Source organism: Lygodium microphyllum, chromosome 21, assembly GCF_053477565.2.
Source record: "Lygodium microphyllum isolate KBCC chromosome 21, Lygodium_microphyllum_v1.1.10, whole genome shotgun sequence".
Lineage (NCBI taxonomy): Eukaryota > Viridiplantae > Streptophyta > Polypodiopsida > Schizaeales > Lygodiaceae > Lygodium > Lygodium microphyllum.
Window position 1 is genome coordinate 96,935,547 of NC_141155.1, and position 14,332 is coordinate 96,949,878.

Below are 14,332 nucleotides of genomic sequence, written 5' to 3' on the forward strand. Positions count from 1 at the left end.
GATATAGTTGGACAAGAAGGTCACATTGCATTATGACAATATGAATAGTCTACTATTGACTAGCAACCTAGTCTATCATACTAGATCCAAGCACATAGAAGTTCATTTTCATTTCATCAGGGAAATGATACTTGTCGGAGAGATTGATCTACTTCATGTGAAGGCTAAAGAACAGGTAGCTAACATCTTTACCAAATCACTTGGTAGATATAAGTTTATTCACTTCAGAGAGCTACTTGGAGTATAGTAGTTAGCTTGAGCTTGAGGGAGAGTACGTGTTGAGATTCAAGCTCAGAAGTACTTATGAGCAACACTAAAAAATTGTAGTCTAGCTTGAGTAGACATGTGCGTGCATTGAATAAGTAGAGTAGATTAACTATTGTTAGTTGACTATGGTCAGGGATAGTTGATAGATCTATCTCTTCATACTATTGTCACTCAGTTATAAGTGTGGACTACACAGTGTGATGCAATAATCAAAGAATTAGAGAGTACACTACTCCTTTGGTTTTACAGCTTCATGTCTTTGTCTATCGCTTCCTTATTCTTTTGACACTAGTGAGAGGCCACTCAAGATTCCCTAGATACTATTTCACTGGATTGATACCGAGCACTTACTTGGATCATCTCTATTGGAGCTTTCAAGAGATGGATTCACACATATCCTTGGAGGATTTTATGAAAGAACTTGTAGGAGCACTTCACACCTTAGCTATTATGTATTTTCCCCACATGCACACCCACGCCACCCCCTAGTAAGAATATCCCATAGAACAACGAGAGGGATTTATACACATAGCCAAGCAAGCTGAATCTTTCACCACTTACTATGATGGAAGAACGGGCTATTTTTATCCAGATTGGAGCACAAGTTTTACTAGCTATACTAGAACACCATATTGGGAAATATAAAAAATTTCCATAAGTTTGGGACACGTGGTCAAATCTTTGGATTTGTCATAACTTGAACACTATAACTCCAAATCGAGTAGTCTATAGCTCAATAGATTCCATTTTTCAAGATCTTTCCAATGATAGGTCACATCATATGGTTTTGAGAAACTTATATGCATGTTTTTTGGGTTCCACCTTCTTAGTATTCAAAAATTGGGATTTGGGAGATTCCCAAACTCACTAATATTGTGTTCTAGGGACATGATAGCAAGGAGTTGTAGAAGCATTCCAAGAGCCATGAGCCCATACACCCATTACCTACCTAAACACATGGCATGCATATGATATCTCATTATATGAGATACATGGGCACCCGCGTTGCCCTGACCACTTGAGCACAAATCCACGTAATCTACATCCTTTAGTACAACGATGGTTCATGACAACATCAATAGACTCTAGAATGGCTGGGCCAAGGACAATGATGGAGTAGTAGCAAAGCACCTATCACATACTAGAGATATCCTAGGACTCCTTTTAGCCCACCTATTCAATAGTGTCCTATGTGAAGGCTTCCCTAGTGCTTGGTTAGCTAATACAATAATCGAAGTCTTGAAAGCTAGAGACCCCATAGTTTCTACAAACTATAGGACAATCATGGTGGGCCATGTGCTGGCCAAGCTTTATGGATGGATACTAGAGCATGAACTGAGCAAATAGGTAGAGAAGCACCAATATTGATCATGTGGACATGCAAGGTTTAGGAGGGGGCTACTGCACTCTTGATCATATCCTCACACTCTAAGCCATCCAATAACTAAGGTTTCTACATTGAATAGCATTATTTTGATGTCTTGTCTTTATATTGGCATATTCAGCAGGGAGATATAACTCATAGAGGTCCATCAGAGAATGTAGGGATTCACAATTTCACAAATTGAAGCCATTATTTGGAGTCTGAGAAGAAGGCATTAATGATGTCACTGGCCCTTGAAAGAGACATCATGAGAATCATGATGTATTTATTTATAAGGTGGTTGGACTAAGTTGATGAAGAAAAAGAATTAAAATAGAGGGTTTTAGAGTTAAGGGATAAGAAGTTTGTCATTAAATAATAGTGCTGCTATTGAGGCATGCTTTTATTTTATTGCTAAGGTGAATGGAAAGAAAGGTATCTAAAATATTGTTTTACCATGCAGCCACGTTTTCATTTTTAATGCTAAGCTTAGTGGAAAGAAAGGTATGTAGAATATTGTTTTACCATCGGGCCATGTTGTTATATTAATAATGGGATAGGTAGGGGGAGGGATAACAATTGTCTCATGGGAAACTATGGATGCATAATCCATGGCGGGATGGCCCGAAACAAGGATTGATGGACTGAAGAACAAAGACTGTGCAAAGTGATAAGGGAGGGGAGGAGGAAGGGAAGGATAGAGTATCACAGTTGGAGTAGAAGGGAAAACGCTAACGAACTCTGGGAATAATATATGGTATCATAGATAATAGTTGAGCTGACCGTTCCAGGGTCTTCGAACTAGTTGCAAGGCGGTTTAGTAGAAGATTCCCCTCGTGAAATTATCTTTGTTTCATATTAACTTTTGTAGGTATGCTTCTCTCAAGGTTCTCTAAAGTCTGTGGCTTCGTGAAATTTCACCCGGTAAGCCATCGCGAGAGACCGTGAAAACATGTTTGCTGTTACTTGACAGGAGATTCTGCACCTCCAGAGGCAGCTCGATGACCTTCAGCAACAACAGAGGTACCCTGGGTCTTTACTATTATGCAGCTTCCTTTCTCTAGCTTCAGAAATTACAGCTGATCCAGCTCTGTTTCTCGACCTTGAGAAATCAAATTTCAGGCGTTTGAATAGTAATACAGATGGACTCAAGCATCTGTCAATTGAGGAGCTCACGCGACTTGAGCAAACAGTCTCTCACGCACTTCGAAACATTCGCAGCAAGAAGGTATGATGAGCAGGGGGCGTTATTTTCTTCCATCTGCATGGAAAGCTATTCAAGAACACATCGACTTGATCAAACAGATATTGCCTTAACACCCACTCACGTAATCCATTGCATGCAGGACGACATGTCCTCGGAAAGAATAAGTCACCTTCTCAGAACGGTACTAAGTGGGACCTCTTAAGTATATAGGAATGAGCTTCCTATTAAATTGATCTCTAGTTCGACGTCCTAATTCAGTTCATTCTGGCAGGAAAGGGATCTCGAGAGCAAGAATGATGCTATGAAAAAGCAGGTGAAATTTCCAATTAGCCGCTTCGGATGGAGTGAAGTTCATGATATTCGATGATCTTCTTTGCCCAACATCATACATTCGCTATCAATGCAGGTCCTAGATCAGTTGCAAGCGGAGCGAGGGGTTTTAGCAATGTGTCCACCATTGTATGATCAACCTCTCACGTCACAAGAATTGCGAAGAATTAGCATCAATCGCTATAGTTCCGCTTGCGTTGATCATTCAGCAACTCAGGATGAACCTATGCTTCAATTAAGGTGGGCGAAACCTGCCTCATTTCTACATCAATCACGCGTTTGTAGATCACACCAACAGATCATAATTTGTGAACCATATATTAAGTACGTCTGCACAGAGCAAAGAAGTGGTGTTCCTAATTGCCCTTGTGCACGCGTCCAAAACTCAGGTCATTCTTCTGCTTCTTTAGACGGTGCAGGTTTCAAGGAGCTCTAGTACAGTATTTGTTTTGCTTTCAGAAGCGTTTTTTCCTTCACTATCTTACGTTCTCAAACGCATGCTAATTTGACATTTACCTTGATCGGCTGAACAGATTGACCCCGTGCGACCACAACGACAATAACAATGGGCTGATCGGTACAAGCGTTCAACATGCGGCATGCCCTCTTTTCTAGCTTCTATAGAATCGGCATTAAGCAGACAAATATAGTGTATGTACGCTAATCTAATCTCTGAACTCTCCTTTAAGTAGACACAAGTATAGTGCATTATTACCAATAACATTATCTAGCTCCTTTAGCAATCCCTTTGAACGGCCGTGATTGAGCGTGTGCTTCTCAAGCAACCTACTACGTGTAGTTCCGGTATTTTGGTGCAGTATTCACGATGATATGTGATTGCAAGTATAAGTTCTATAAAAAAATGTCGAGTAGATAGTCAACTTTATTCAAATTTATAGAAAATATTGAGGAAATATTTGCTTTGCCCAAAATCTCTTTATTTATGAAGTTGAAAACCTAAATGCGATCAACTATCATAGCTAGAGTCTAAGGTGTGACAATTTGCATGGCAAGGGGACTTGCTTGAGGTACTATGCCAAACACACACAATACACACAAGAGAAAGCTCACCCAAGAATATAAGAAGAGAGATGGAGGGAAAAATGTTTTCTTGCTCATTTTTCTTCATTCTTTCTTCTTCATTGCATAACCAATGCTCACAAAGTATAGATAAGATGCAACATAAAGGAAAGTGACCATCTAAGTCAAATAGCGTATAACTAACTATATTAATCAAGTGATACTATAACTATGCCAGTTGTAGGTACAGGTAACTAACCAAATATAGTAAGCGATAAGTTAGTGGTAATGTGAGGATCATAATAATCATTGACATGCGGAACTATCTAACCAAGCAATCCATCATCATTGTTCGGACATGTTGAGTTTCACATCTCAACACTCCTCCTCAAGCTCAATCACATCTCTACAACTCCAAGTACACTTTAAAATACTTAAAGCTTCTCTCTAGAGCCATTGCCTTTGTGAAAAAGTGAGCTATCTTACCGTGTGTACTAACATATACCAAGTCGATCTCTCCTGCAAGTGCTTTCTCATTTTGTCGTAGTAAAGGATAATTGGACTATCTCCTTATACATGTGAATCATTAAATAACTTTTATAGCCATATTATCTTACATATTACTACAGGAACACCTCTTTACTCACCCTTTGTACTTGATAAAGCAAGCGCTACTTACTATTTATTGCTCCAAGTAACACTTACACTACCAAGGTAAAACATGAACCCACTTATATCATCTTTCTTACAAAATGGTAGTGCACATATATATGTTTGGTGTTATCATGGAATGCTAGGTCCCTAGCTAATTGTATACTACTCATATTGTCATGGTGAATGACAATTGGATTATCTCCTTGCAAATCCAAATCATCCAATAACTTTTCTAGCCATACTATCTCACATGTTACTGTAGGAGTACCTCTATACTCATCCTCTGTACATTGAATTCTATTTGCTATGGCCTTGTCATGGTTATACGTTAAATTCTATCTACTATTCTCTTGAATATAGTAGGGTCTTCTATTTCATCCCTAACATCAATACTAGACTTTACATTTTACTTTAATAGCGTTAAAAGTGTAACATGTTCACTAGTATCATCCAAGACATGTCTTAGCAGTCCGTCGGAAAGGAAGGCTAGAAAGCTCCGCCCGGCACTCCCATGGAATGTTACGGGACTTGCGATCTAGGACGTTCCGCGTCTGCCACGTAGCGGAAGTATTCCGGCCGTTCCCACTTAGGATCGACCTGAATTAGGGTTTTCCTGATTGCTCATTTCCTAATAGCAACTAGCGTCGGACCCAAGCGAACTACTTTACAAAGAAACGCCAGGTCTGAAGCGGATTCACGCTGCACTTGGTTCAAGGAGAATGGGAAATGAGAGGGATGCAAAGCTCAACCTCTTTGCCATAAGGCATAGTCCCATTCTGCTCCCCTAAAACAGTGCAAATCGGGTTAAGATATAACTCTAGGTCAACGTTTTTGTTGTTCTATCCTTTGACGATCATCCTGCTGTTCTTCGTGATTTCAGAAAAGTTCCTGGCCAACCGGGACCACCCAACCATAGGACGGACCCATGGCCCATCCTCCGCACTTTCCTCAAGTTGTTTTAGTTATGTAATTATCTAACACATTAGTTGGACATGTAACAACCAGCTTCTTTAATTACCCCGTTAAGTACTGGTTCCTTCACGTAATCTTATCACGTGACATAGAAAAACAATATCAGACAAGTTCTTTATTAACATTTCATCATATTTATCTTTGAAATACAAGGAGTTCTGCCCGTAGGCTTGTCCACAATCTTCCCGAAGGCTATCCAGCAATCCACAGGGATCACTATTCGAAGTTTCCGCCCGTAGACTAGTATGCGGGCCTCGAGATCCAATCCCGAGTCACATTAGCCTCTTGTGCAGGACCCGGAATACGAGGGATTTACGGCCAAAGCCCCCCTAGCACCCAAGCATCCTCCTGCTCCAAGTAGCGCTCAACAGAGAGACCTCTCGCGGCGGGTTCAGTCCATGTTCCCGGCGCACTCCATGTTCCCAGTGCGGTCATCAACAACCCCCTTGGTTAGGGTCAGGCAGGCAGTCGGGGGTAACTGAAGCTGCCTCTCTTCTTCAGGCCTTCAACTTGAAGTATAGATACTTATTTATTTTGTAATTCATTGGTAAAAGAAGTCAAACAGTGCTCTAAAATCTCTAGCAAGCACAAATATTTCCATTGATCGATTTTTGTTGTTGGCAAACTGCTAAGGAAGGAATCCTTCCTTTCGAATGCATCCAGCACTTGATGTGGGGTATCTTGCAACTTGGCAAGATCCCTTATATTCTGGGTTAGGGCGTACCTTATTAGCCCAACTTGGTCAAACCCTAACGTTCATTGGATACTTCAGTTTCTGGTTTTTAACCTTCCTTACTCATAAGGATATCAAGGTCCTCTTGCAAGATAACTTGCGTAAGGATCCGCCATCCTTGTTGTGAGAATTTAGCCTCTCTTCTTGTGAATCAATCACAAGACCATATGACTTCGTACTTGCCGCGCAAGTCCTGCATCGTACTATGCGATAATGGGGTTACGAAACAATCCATTTCAGTTTCTTTAAGCTGACGTTTATCAGACCTAGGGATTCCTAGCCTTATTATTTTCTTTTAAGAAACTCAGGGACAAACCCTAGTTTCTTTTATGTTTACAATTTGCTGACCCTACAATCAGGGAATGTGGGCAAGTATTTAAGGTATAAACTTTTCTTGGATTTTAATTCATTCCAAATGAATATTTCACAGCATAGGTATTTTTAAGTCTATATTAATTTGGTTAACTTTAGAGGGTAATATCGAGATCACCTCCGCATGATTTGTTATCTATGTGTCAATTTATTTTTCAATCCTAAACTTTATCGATTTGAGGTTAGGTTAATTCAATTAATCTTCCCTTTTCTTTGTGAACAAACTCTTGCTAAATAAGCAATCTTTTCCTTGCTAAGTTAAGCAGTTAGCAACGATAATTTCCTAGAGTTTTATGCATCGTAAGAATCCTTTCATGATTTACATTTTTCATGCATAAAGCTATTTGAAAAAAATTTACTTTTATGCATTATTTATTTTTCATGTTTCATTAAACTAAATTCCTTCGTTGTGAACAACTAAGACAAAATATATCCTATCCCTAACAATTCATCCTACACGATTGAATTACAACGATAAAATTAAGAAGGAAAAAAACCTGGGTTTAGGGTGAGATATCCACATGGATACCGGGAGATGACCCTCCCGCAGCTACTCCTTGGACTTTCTTAGGAAGCATCGCAGTTGTAGTCCTTCGAACGTGAAAGCAGCTTTACACTCCTTTTCAAAATTCCACCGTCACTCCCTTGCACGTCAATACTCTTATTCTCTTTTTCAAGTAGGGGAAAAACCAAGTCCCAAGGATATTTTGGAAAGGCAAGGAACCGTTAAGGGTCTAACCACGAGGAGGGGGTAATAAGACCTTTAAGGCCTTAATTCTTTTGGAAGGGAAAGGCTTACAAAGCCCAAGGAAATGGCCCTATAGGGTTTTACACACGGGGGGGGAAAGTAACAACCCCAAAAGAAAGGGGCTTAAGGGTTAAATATGAGGGAGGAGAGGTTTAAATTACGGGGTTCCAACACCCATGGGATGAGGGGGCTTAAAACACCCGGGGGGAGGGGGGTTTGGTTCCAAAGGCATAAGAAGGGGGCCTTGGGAGATCTTTGGACACAGGAGTGAAAGATATAGGAAGGGGGATCTTGGAGGGATTTTAGGACATGGGGGAGGGGTGTGTGGACACAGGGGTGAAAAGGACTTAGGGGTTCTAAAACCCAAGGGGGAAAGATGAAAGGCAACACAAGGGGGAAAAAGGAGCTCAGGAGGATTTTTAAAAAATACAGAGGGGGAGGGTTGGTTCCAAGGCCCAAGAGAAAGGGGCTTATAGGGGTTAAAACCGGGTGGAAAAGGGGGGGTGAATAGTTTTGAATCCCAGATAAAAGGGGCTGATAGGGGGTTACATCCGGGGAGAAAAAGGGTCTTTAAGGCCGAAGGAAAAGGCTTAATGGGTAAAATATGGGGGTTCTAACACCCATCAGAAAGGGGGTTCAGACATGGGGGATGTGGTTTCGAGGTCAAGGGAATGGGGGCTAATAGGGCCCCCCCCTTTGGAAGCTTCTAGAGCTTCCCACATGGCCAAACGGTGATTGGCGATGACCAGTAGAGCTGTGGGCAGCACGGATTGACGGCAGGGTGATGCCATCCTGGCTCAGCGGCGGCAGTTCAACAGCCCTTGTAAGGGTAGAGTGGCGACGAGGTGGCTTGTCCCTCCCTCCTTCCACTAATTGTAGGGCGGCAGCGAGTCCTTTCGAATTCTGCCCTTTTGTCCCTCCCTTGCACCTACACGGCCTTGTTTAAATAGGAGGGGAGGGGAATCCTCCCTCTTTTACATGGCAGCACGCATGGCCCAAGCACCTACATGGGTGCCAACGTGCTGCATTCCGTGTCCTCCTTCCCCTCCAACGTGACGTCGGCTGGGGGAGAAGGAGGGGGGGAAAAAATTGCTTTTATTTTATTTGATATATTACAATCTCTCCCCCTTAGAGGAATCGAGATGTCCTCATCTCGAGATAGACTGGGGATATTGATGGGTTGAGTGTGCCTTTATCTATCCAAGTGGCATCCTCTTCGGGATAGTCTTTCCACTGGACGAGGCATTCTCTCAAGGTTCTGGATCTTAATTGTCTCTCCCTAACATCTAAGATCCTGTTAGGCCTTAGTTCAAGGACCCCTTGACTAGGCATTACAATTTGTTGATCGTCAAGTACATGGTTAGGATTAGGTACATATTTCTTCAATAGGCTGATATGGAATACATTATAAACCTTTAGGTTCTCAGGAAGTTGCAATTTATAAGCATTAGGTCCTAGGCTTTTGAGGATTTTGTATGGCCCATAATACCTTGGACATAGCTTCTTACAATCTCCTAAGGATAGAAAACTCTTTTTAGGGTGTACGCGAATGAAGACCATGTCTCCTTCTTTGAAGACCCTTTCTTGACGCTTCAAATCCGCGTATGCCTTTTATCTATCCTTAGCTGCTTGTATGTCTTGTCTTATTGTCTTAATTTGGTCATCTATCTCTTCCAACATTAGCATTGAAGCTTCAACCTTTAGGGTTGGATCAGAAAAGTTTAGGGGACTTCGACAATCATGTCCATACAATACTTGGAAAGGGGTCATCTAAATGCTCTGCTGGTAAGAAGCATTGTATGCAAATTCTACCAAAGGTAAATATTGAATCCACCCCTTCGGCTCTCGACAACAGTATGCCCTAAGCATATCCTCGATGACTTGATTTATTCGCTCTGTTTGGCCATCCGTTTGAGGATGGTAGGCGGTACTAAAACAAAGTTGATTCCCAATAGCTTCAAAGATAGCTCTCTAGAAGTGTGATGTGAAAAGAGAATCACGATCACTAATAATTCTTCTGGGTAAACCATGTAGCTTGAATATCTTCTTGATAAACAATCTTGCAATGTCTGAGGCTTTATAGTTTATCTTTACTGGAATAAGGTGTGCAATCTTAGTAAGCATGTCAACCACAACCATGATGGAGTTGTATCCTCCTTGGACTTGGGGTAGGCCTACAACAAAATCCATACTGATGAATTCCCATTTCATTTGGGGAATGTCAAGCGGTTGAAGTTTCCCTGGCATCATGACATGTTTAGCTTTGATACGTTGGCAAGACAAACACTCAGTGACATATTTGAGAACGTCACCTTTGAGCCTCTCCCAATGGTAGCTCTTCCTGACTGCATTAAGAGTTTTAGCATAGCTAGGATGTCCTGTGAAAGGAGAATCGTGATCTTCCCACAATATCTTCTGCTTAAGTGATTGGCTTGCTGGTATACATAGCCTTGTTCTGTAGTAGACAAATCCGCTATTAATGGAATATTCCTAATACTTAGCCTGCAACTTTTGGTTCTGCTCCTTGATAGAGATCTCCTTTAGCATTGATTGGTAGGCCAAATCATGGCATGCTTCCTCTCTAGCTAACTCAAGTATAGGGTTGTTTGGCATAGATACTTTTGTAGCTAGAGATCTGGTTGTTGATGGATTCTGCAAGATTAGGGAATTTAGGAATGCCTTGCGACTAAGTGCGTCAGCAATTACATTCTCTTTCCCTGGTCGGTACTTCATTTCAAAGTCATATTCTTCCAACACTTCAATCCACCAACATTGCCTCATGTTGAGCTCATTCTGGGTAAAGATCCATTTAAGACTCTTATGGTCGGTTACTAGAGTAAACTTGTTACCCAATAGGTAGTGTCTCCAAAGCTTTAGAGCATGGATGACAGCTAGTAATTCCAAATCATGCGTAGCATAGTTCTTTTCATGACTCTCAATTTCCTTGAAGAGTATGCTATTGGACGACCTTCCTGCATAAGTACACACCCCAAGGCAAGAATGCTAGCATCAGTTACTACCTCGAACTCCTTATTGAGGTCTGGAAGTTTTAGAATAGGTGCTGATACCAAACGTTGCTTCAATCTGTCGAAGCTATTTTGTTCGTGAGTTGACCATGCAATGGAAGTCTGCTTCTTTAGTAAGTCCGTTAGAGGTGCTGCAATCAAAGCATAGTTTTTGATGAAGACCCTACACCATCCTATCAATCCAAGAAAGCTACGTATCTCTTTGACGGATACTAGTGTTGCCCACTCAAGCACATCTCTGACCTTGGCTGGGTCCACTGAGATTCCTTCTACTGATACTATGAATCCCAGATATTCAATCTGACGCTTGAAGAATGCACAGTTCTTCATTTTAGCATATAGTTTATGTGACCTCATTGTCTCTAGGACAATCCGAAGTTGAGGTTCATGATCTTCTTCCCGTTTCGAATAGACTAAAGTGTCATCGAAGAAGACAAGCATGAAATCATCAAGATATGGCCTAAAGATATCCTGCATTATTGAACGTGGCAGGTGCATTCGTAACCCCGAATGACATAACTAGGAACTCAAAGTGCCCATATCTTGTATTGAAGGCCGTTTTTTGGGATATCTTCTTCCTTGATCCTTATCTGATAGTAACCTGACCTGAGATCAATCTTGGAGAAGATCTTCGCACCCTGGAGACGATCAAGAAACTCATATATTCTAGGAATAAGATACTTGTTCTTGACTGTCGATTGATTCAACCCTTGGTAATCAATACATAGTCAAAGTGTCCCATCCTTCTTTTTCTGGAATAGTACTGGAGCTCCCCACGGTGAATTCCTAGGCCGGATGTAGCCCTGATCTAACAGTTGCTTGAGTTGTTCCTTCAGCTCAATTGCTTCTCGTATGGACATTCTATAAGGTCTCTTTGCAATTGGCGCAGCTCCTGGTACTAACCTAATCTCATGATCCACTTCTCTTTGAGGCGGAAGTTCCGTCAACTCTTCAGGGAATACATCCGCGTATTCCTTTAACCACAAAGGTCCTTCATGAGACTCTTGCTTCTGATCTAATTTGTTGAGTTTGATCAAGTAAACAGGTAATCCTTTTCTGACTCCTTTTATGATCCGAGATACTTTGGCCAATTGGATTCTCGGCACTCCAGCCTCACCTTGAGTTGTGACAGGAGACTTGACCCTTTCCACAGTGAATGTGGGTACTGTCGTTAGGCTTAAGCCAATCCATTCCGAGTAGACACTCATGGATACCTAAATTCATGACTCTGAATTTGACCGAAGTCTTCTTTCCTCCCAGAAAGAACTCCACCTTAGCAGTTTGCCTGGTACAAGTAACCTCACGACCATTTGCCAATTCCACAAGCAGGGTAGGTGCTTCTACTATGGTTATTTCTAATCTTTTTGCACATGTTGGTGAGATAAAGGAATGTGTACTGCCACAATCAATCAAGGTCTTGAAATCTTTACCTTGATATTCCGACAGTGTTTGAATCACCGAGAATTGGCGATTCGGCCCTTTCTTGTGTAAAGTGGCATGGACTGTCGCTCTTTCGAATTCTGCTTCCATGGTCGGATCTTCCTCTTCTTCTTCTTCGCACATTTGTCTATTGGCAATGCAGGCGGTTCTTCCTCTTCCTCGGGTAGCAGCTCGTTGACCACAGCCTATTCCTTGGAAAGGCGCTTGGCGATGTCCTCTACCAAGCTTGGGACATTGCCTCTTGAAGTGACCGGGTTCATTGCAGGGTAAACATCGGAGGTTTCGGCCATTAATTTGAGTAGGAACAAAGTTGTTGACGTTATTCGTACTTACTTTCTTTCTTTGTCCCTGATTATGACCTTGAACTCTCTTAATTTGAGGTCTGAATGCTCCTCTGTTCGGGTCATTGTAAGACCAAGCTTTGTCACCCCTTGGTCTAGACTGTACCTCTTGAATTATAGGCGCCGCTCAAATGAGTGCATCCTGAAGATCTGATGGACGCATAGATTCGAGACGGGTATTTACTGGTGGATTTAAACCCACACAAAATTTGGACACCTGTTGTGTCATGTCCATCTGTGGTGCATACTTTAAAAGTGAGACGAATTTAGAGTAGTATGCGTCAAGAGTGAGTCCGAGATGTTTTAGCTCGTAGAACTCATTCATCTTCCGAGTGCAATATGCAGGTGGTAAGTATCTTCCCTGCACGACTTTCTTCAACTTCTCCCAGGTAACGGATCCCTCTGTGATCCCTTGATTCCTGCACCATTGCTTCCACCAAAGTCTGGCTTCGCCGGTGAGTTTTAACTTGGCAAGCATAGCCTGATTGGCGGGTGCAGTACTGGCTGCTTCGAAGTAATCCTCCATGGATTCAATCCAAATTTCAGCATAACCTTGGACGAATCTGCCTCTCCCGTCAAACTTGGGTGGCTTAATCTGCTTGAGAAGGAACTTCTTCTCCTGGATTACAGCAGTACTTGATGTAGGTGGCGAATTAGGAACCTGTACCTGGGGTTGTGCTTGAATAAAGGTTTTCTTAACGTTATTATACAATAATTGACATTAACTTATATTACATCTTCAATTCCGCTATCATGTAACCAATGTAGCTATTTAACTTTTTATTAACTCTTATGCACAATCAGATATAAAAAGAAGTCTTTATTTGTATTTATATGGGTATAGTCCTTTTGAATACAATGTTTCATGCGATGATAAGCCAACTGCTACATTTAGTTTGGGGAGAACAACGTTGTATTGCATTTATCTACAAGAACTGTATAATAGTAAGGTTTTGGGTCATGGATCTTCAGGAATCGATAAGTCATTGGAAGTCAGGATATCCTTTCCGTTGGAATCCATACTTCTCATGGCGGCTCAATACTTTAATCCTGTCGGCGAGGATTACACGGGTTACTTCCTCATATACATATGAGTTCATCTCAACCCTCCGACCTCGAATATGTAAAGTTGAATTTACGTGAGCTTCCACGAAAACGAACAGCTTCACGAATTTTAGGTCTTTCAACCACTTGATCCTCTTTAGGTTGGTCTGTAGATAAGCAAATCGGTGGGCGGCTATATAGTAGATTCCTGAAGCACCGGTCCATCTTCGTTCCATATACAAAGGTGATGGATTATAGATCTGCTCCAGGATGTTCATCATCCCAATCCTTTGTCTATAAAGCGGAGAATGCATTGCAGTCATAAACATGACTCGAAATACCAAGAACTTGTTCCACGCTTCGTAATTCTGCAAGACAACATCGAAAGTAAGGAAATGTTTGGACAGCAACAATTGCTTTACTTCATTTCATTGAGATTTCATAAAAACAATTTCGTTGTTGGTCGGCTCTGATACCAACTGTAATGTGTCCACTAGTATCATCCAGGACACGTCTTAGCAGTCCCATTCCGTTCCCCTAAAACAACGCAAATCGGGTTAATACATAACTCTAGGTCAACGCTTTTGTTCTTCGTATCCTTTGACGATCATCCCGCTATTCTTCGTGATTTGAGAAAAGTTCCCGGCCAACCAGGACCACCCAAAACGGACCCATGGCCCATCCTCTGCACTTTCCTCAAGTTGTTTTAGTTATGTAATTATCTAACACATTAGTTGGACATGTAACAACTAGCTTCTTTAATTACCCCGTTAAGCACTAGTTCCTTCACGTAATCTTATCACGTGACATAGAAA

The 14,332-nt window shown here is 41.6% G+C and overlaps 1 protein-coding gene across 1 annotated transcript in view; it reads left to right on the forward strand.

Annotated features, from left to right (window-relative positions):
• LOC148018319 (MADS-box transcription factor 23-like) overlaps window positions 1-4,071 on the forward strand; it is a 35,671-nt gene extending 31,600 nt beyond the window's left edge. The window contains exons 3-8 of the mRNA XM_087661789.1: window positions 2,604-2,653; window positions 2,753-2,858; window positions 2,977-3,018; window positions 3,109-3,150; window positions 3,244-3,407; window positions 3,701-4,071. Of these exons, the coding sequence (XP_087517915.1) occupies window positions 2,604-2,653; window positions 2,753-2,858; window positions 2,977-3,018; window positions 3,109-3,150; window positions 3,244-3,407; window positions 3,701-3,782 (486 nt within the window). The 3' untranslated portion in view covers window positions 3,783-4,071. The remainder of the gene's footprint in view (window positions 1-2,603; window positions 2,654-2,752; window positions 2,859-2,976; window positions 3,019-3,108; window positions 3,151-3,243; window positions 3,408-3,700) is intronic.
• The last annotated feature ends 10,261 nt before the right edge of the window (window positions 4,072-14,332 follow it).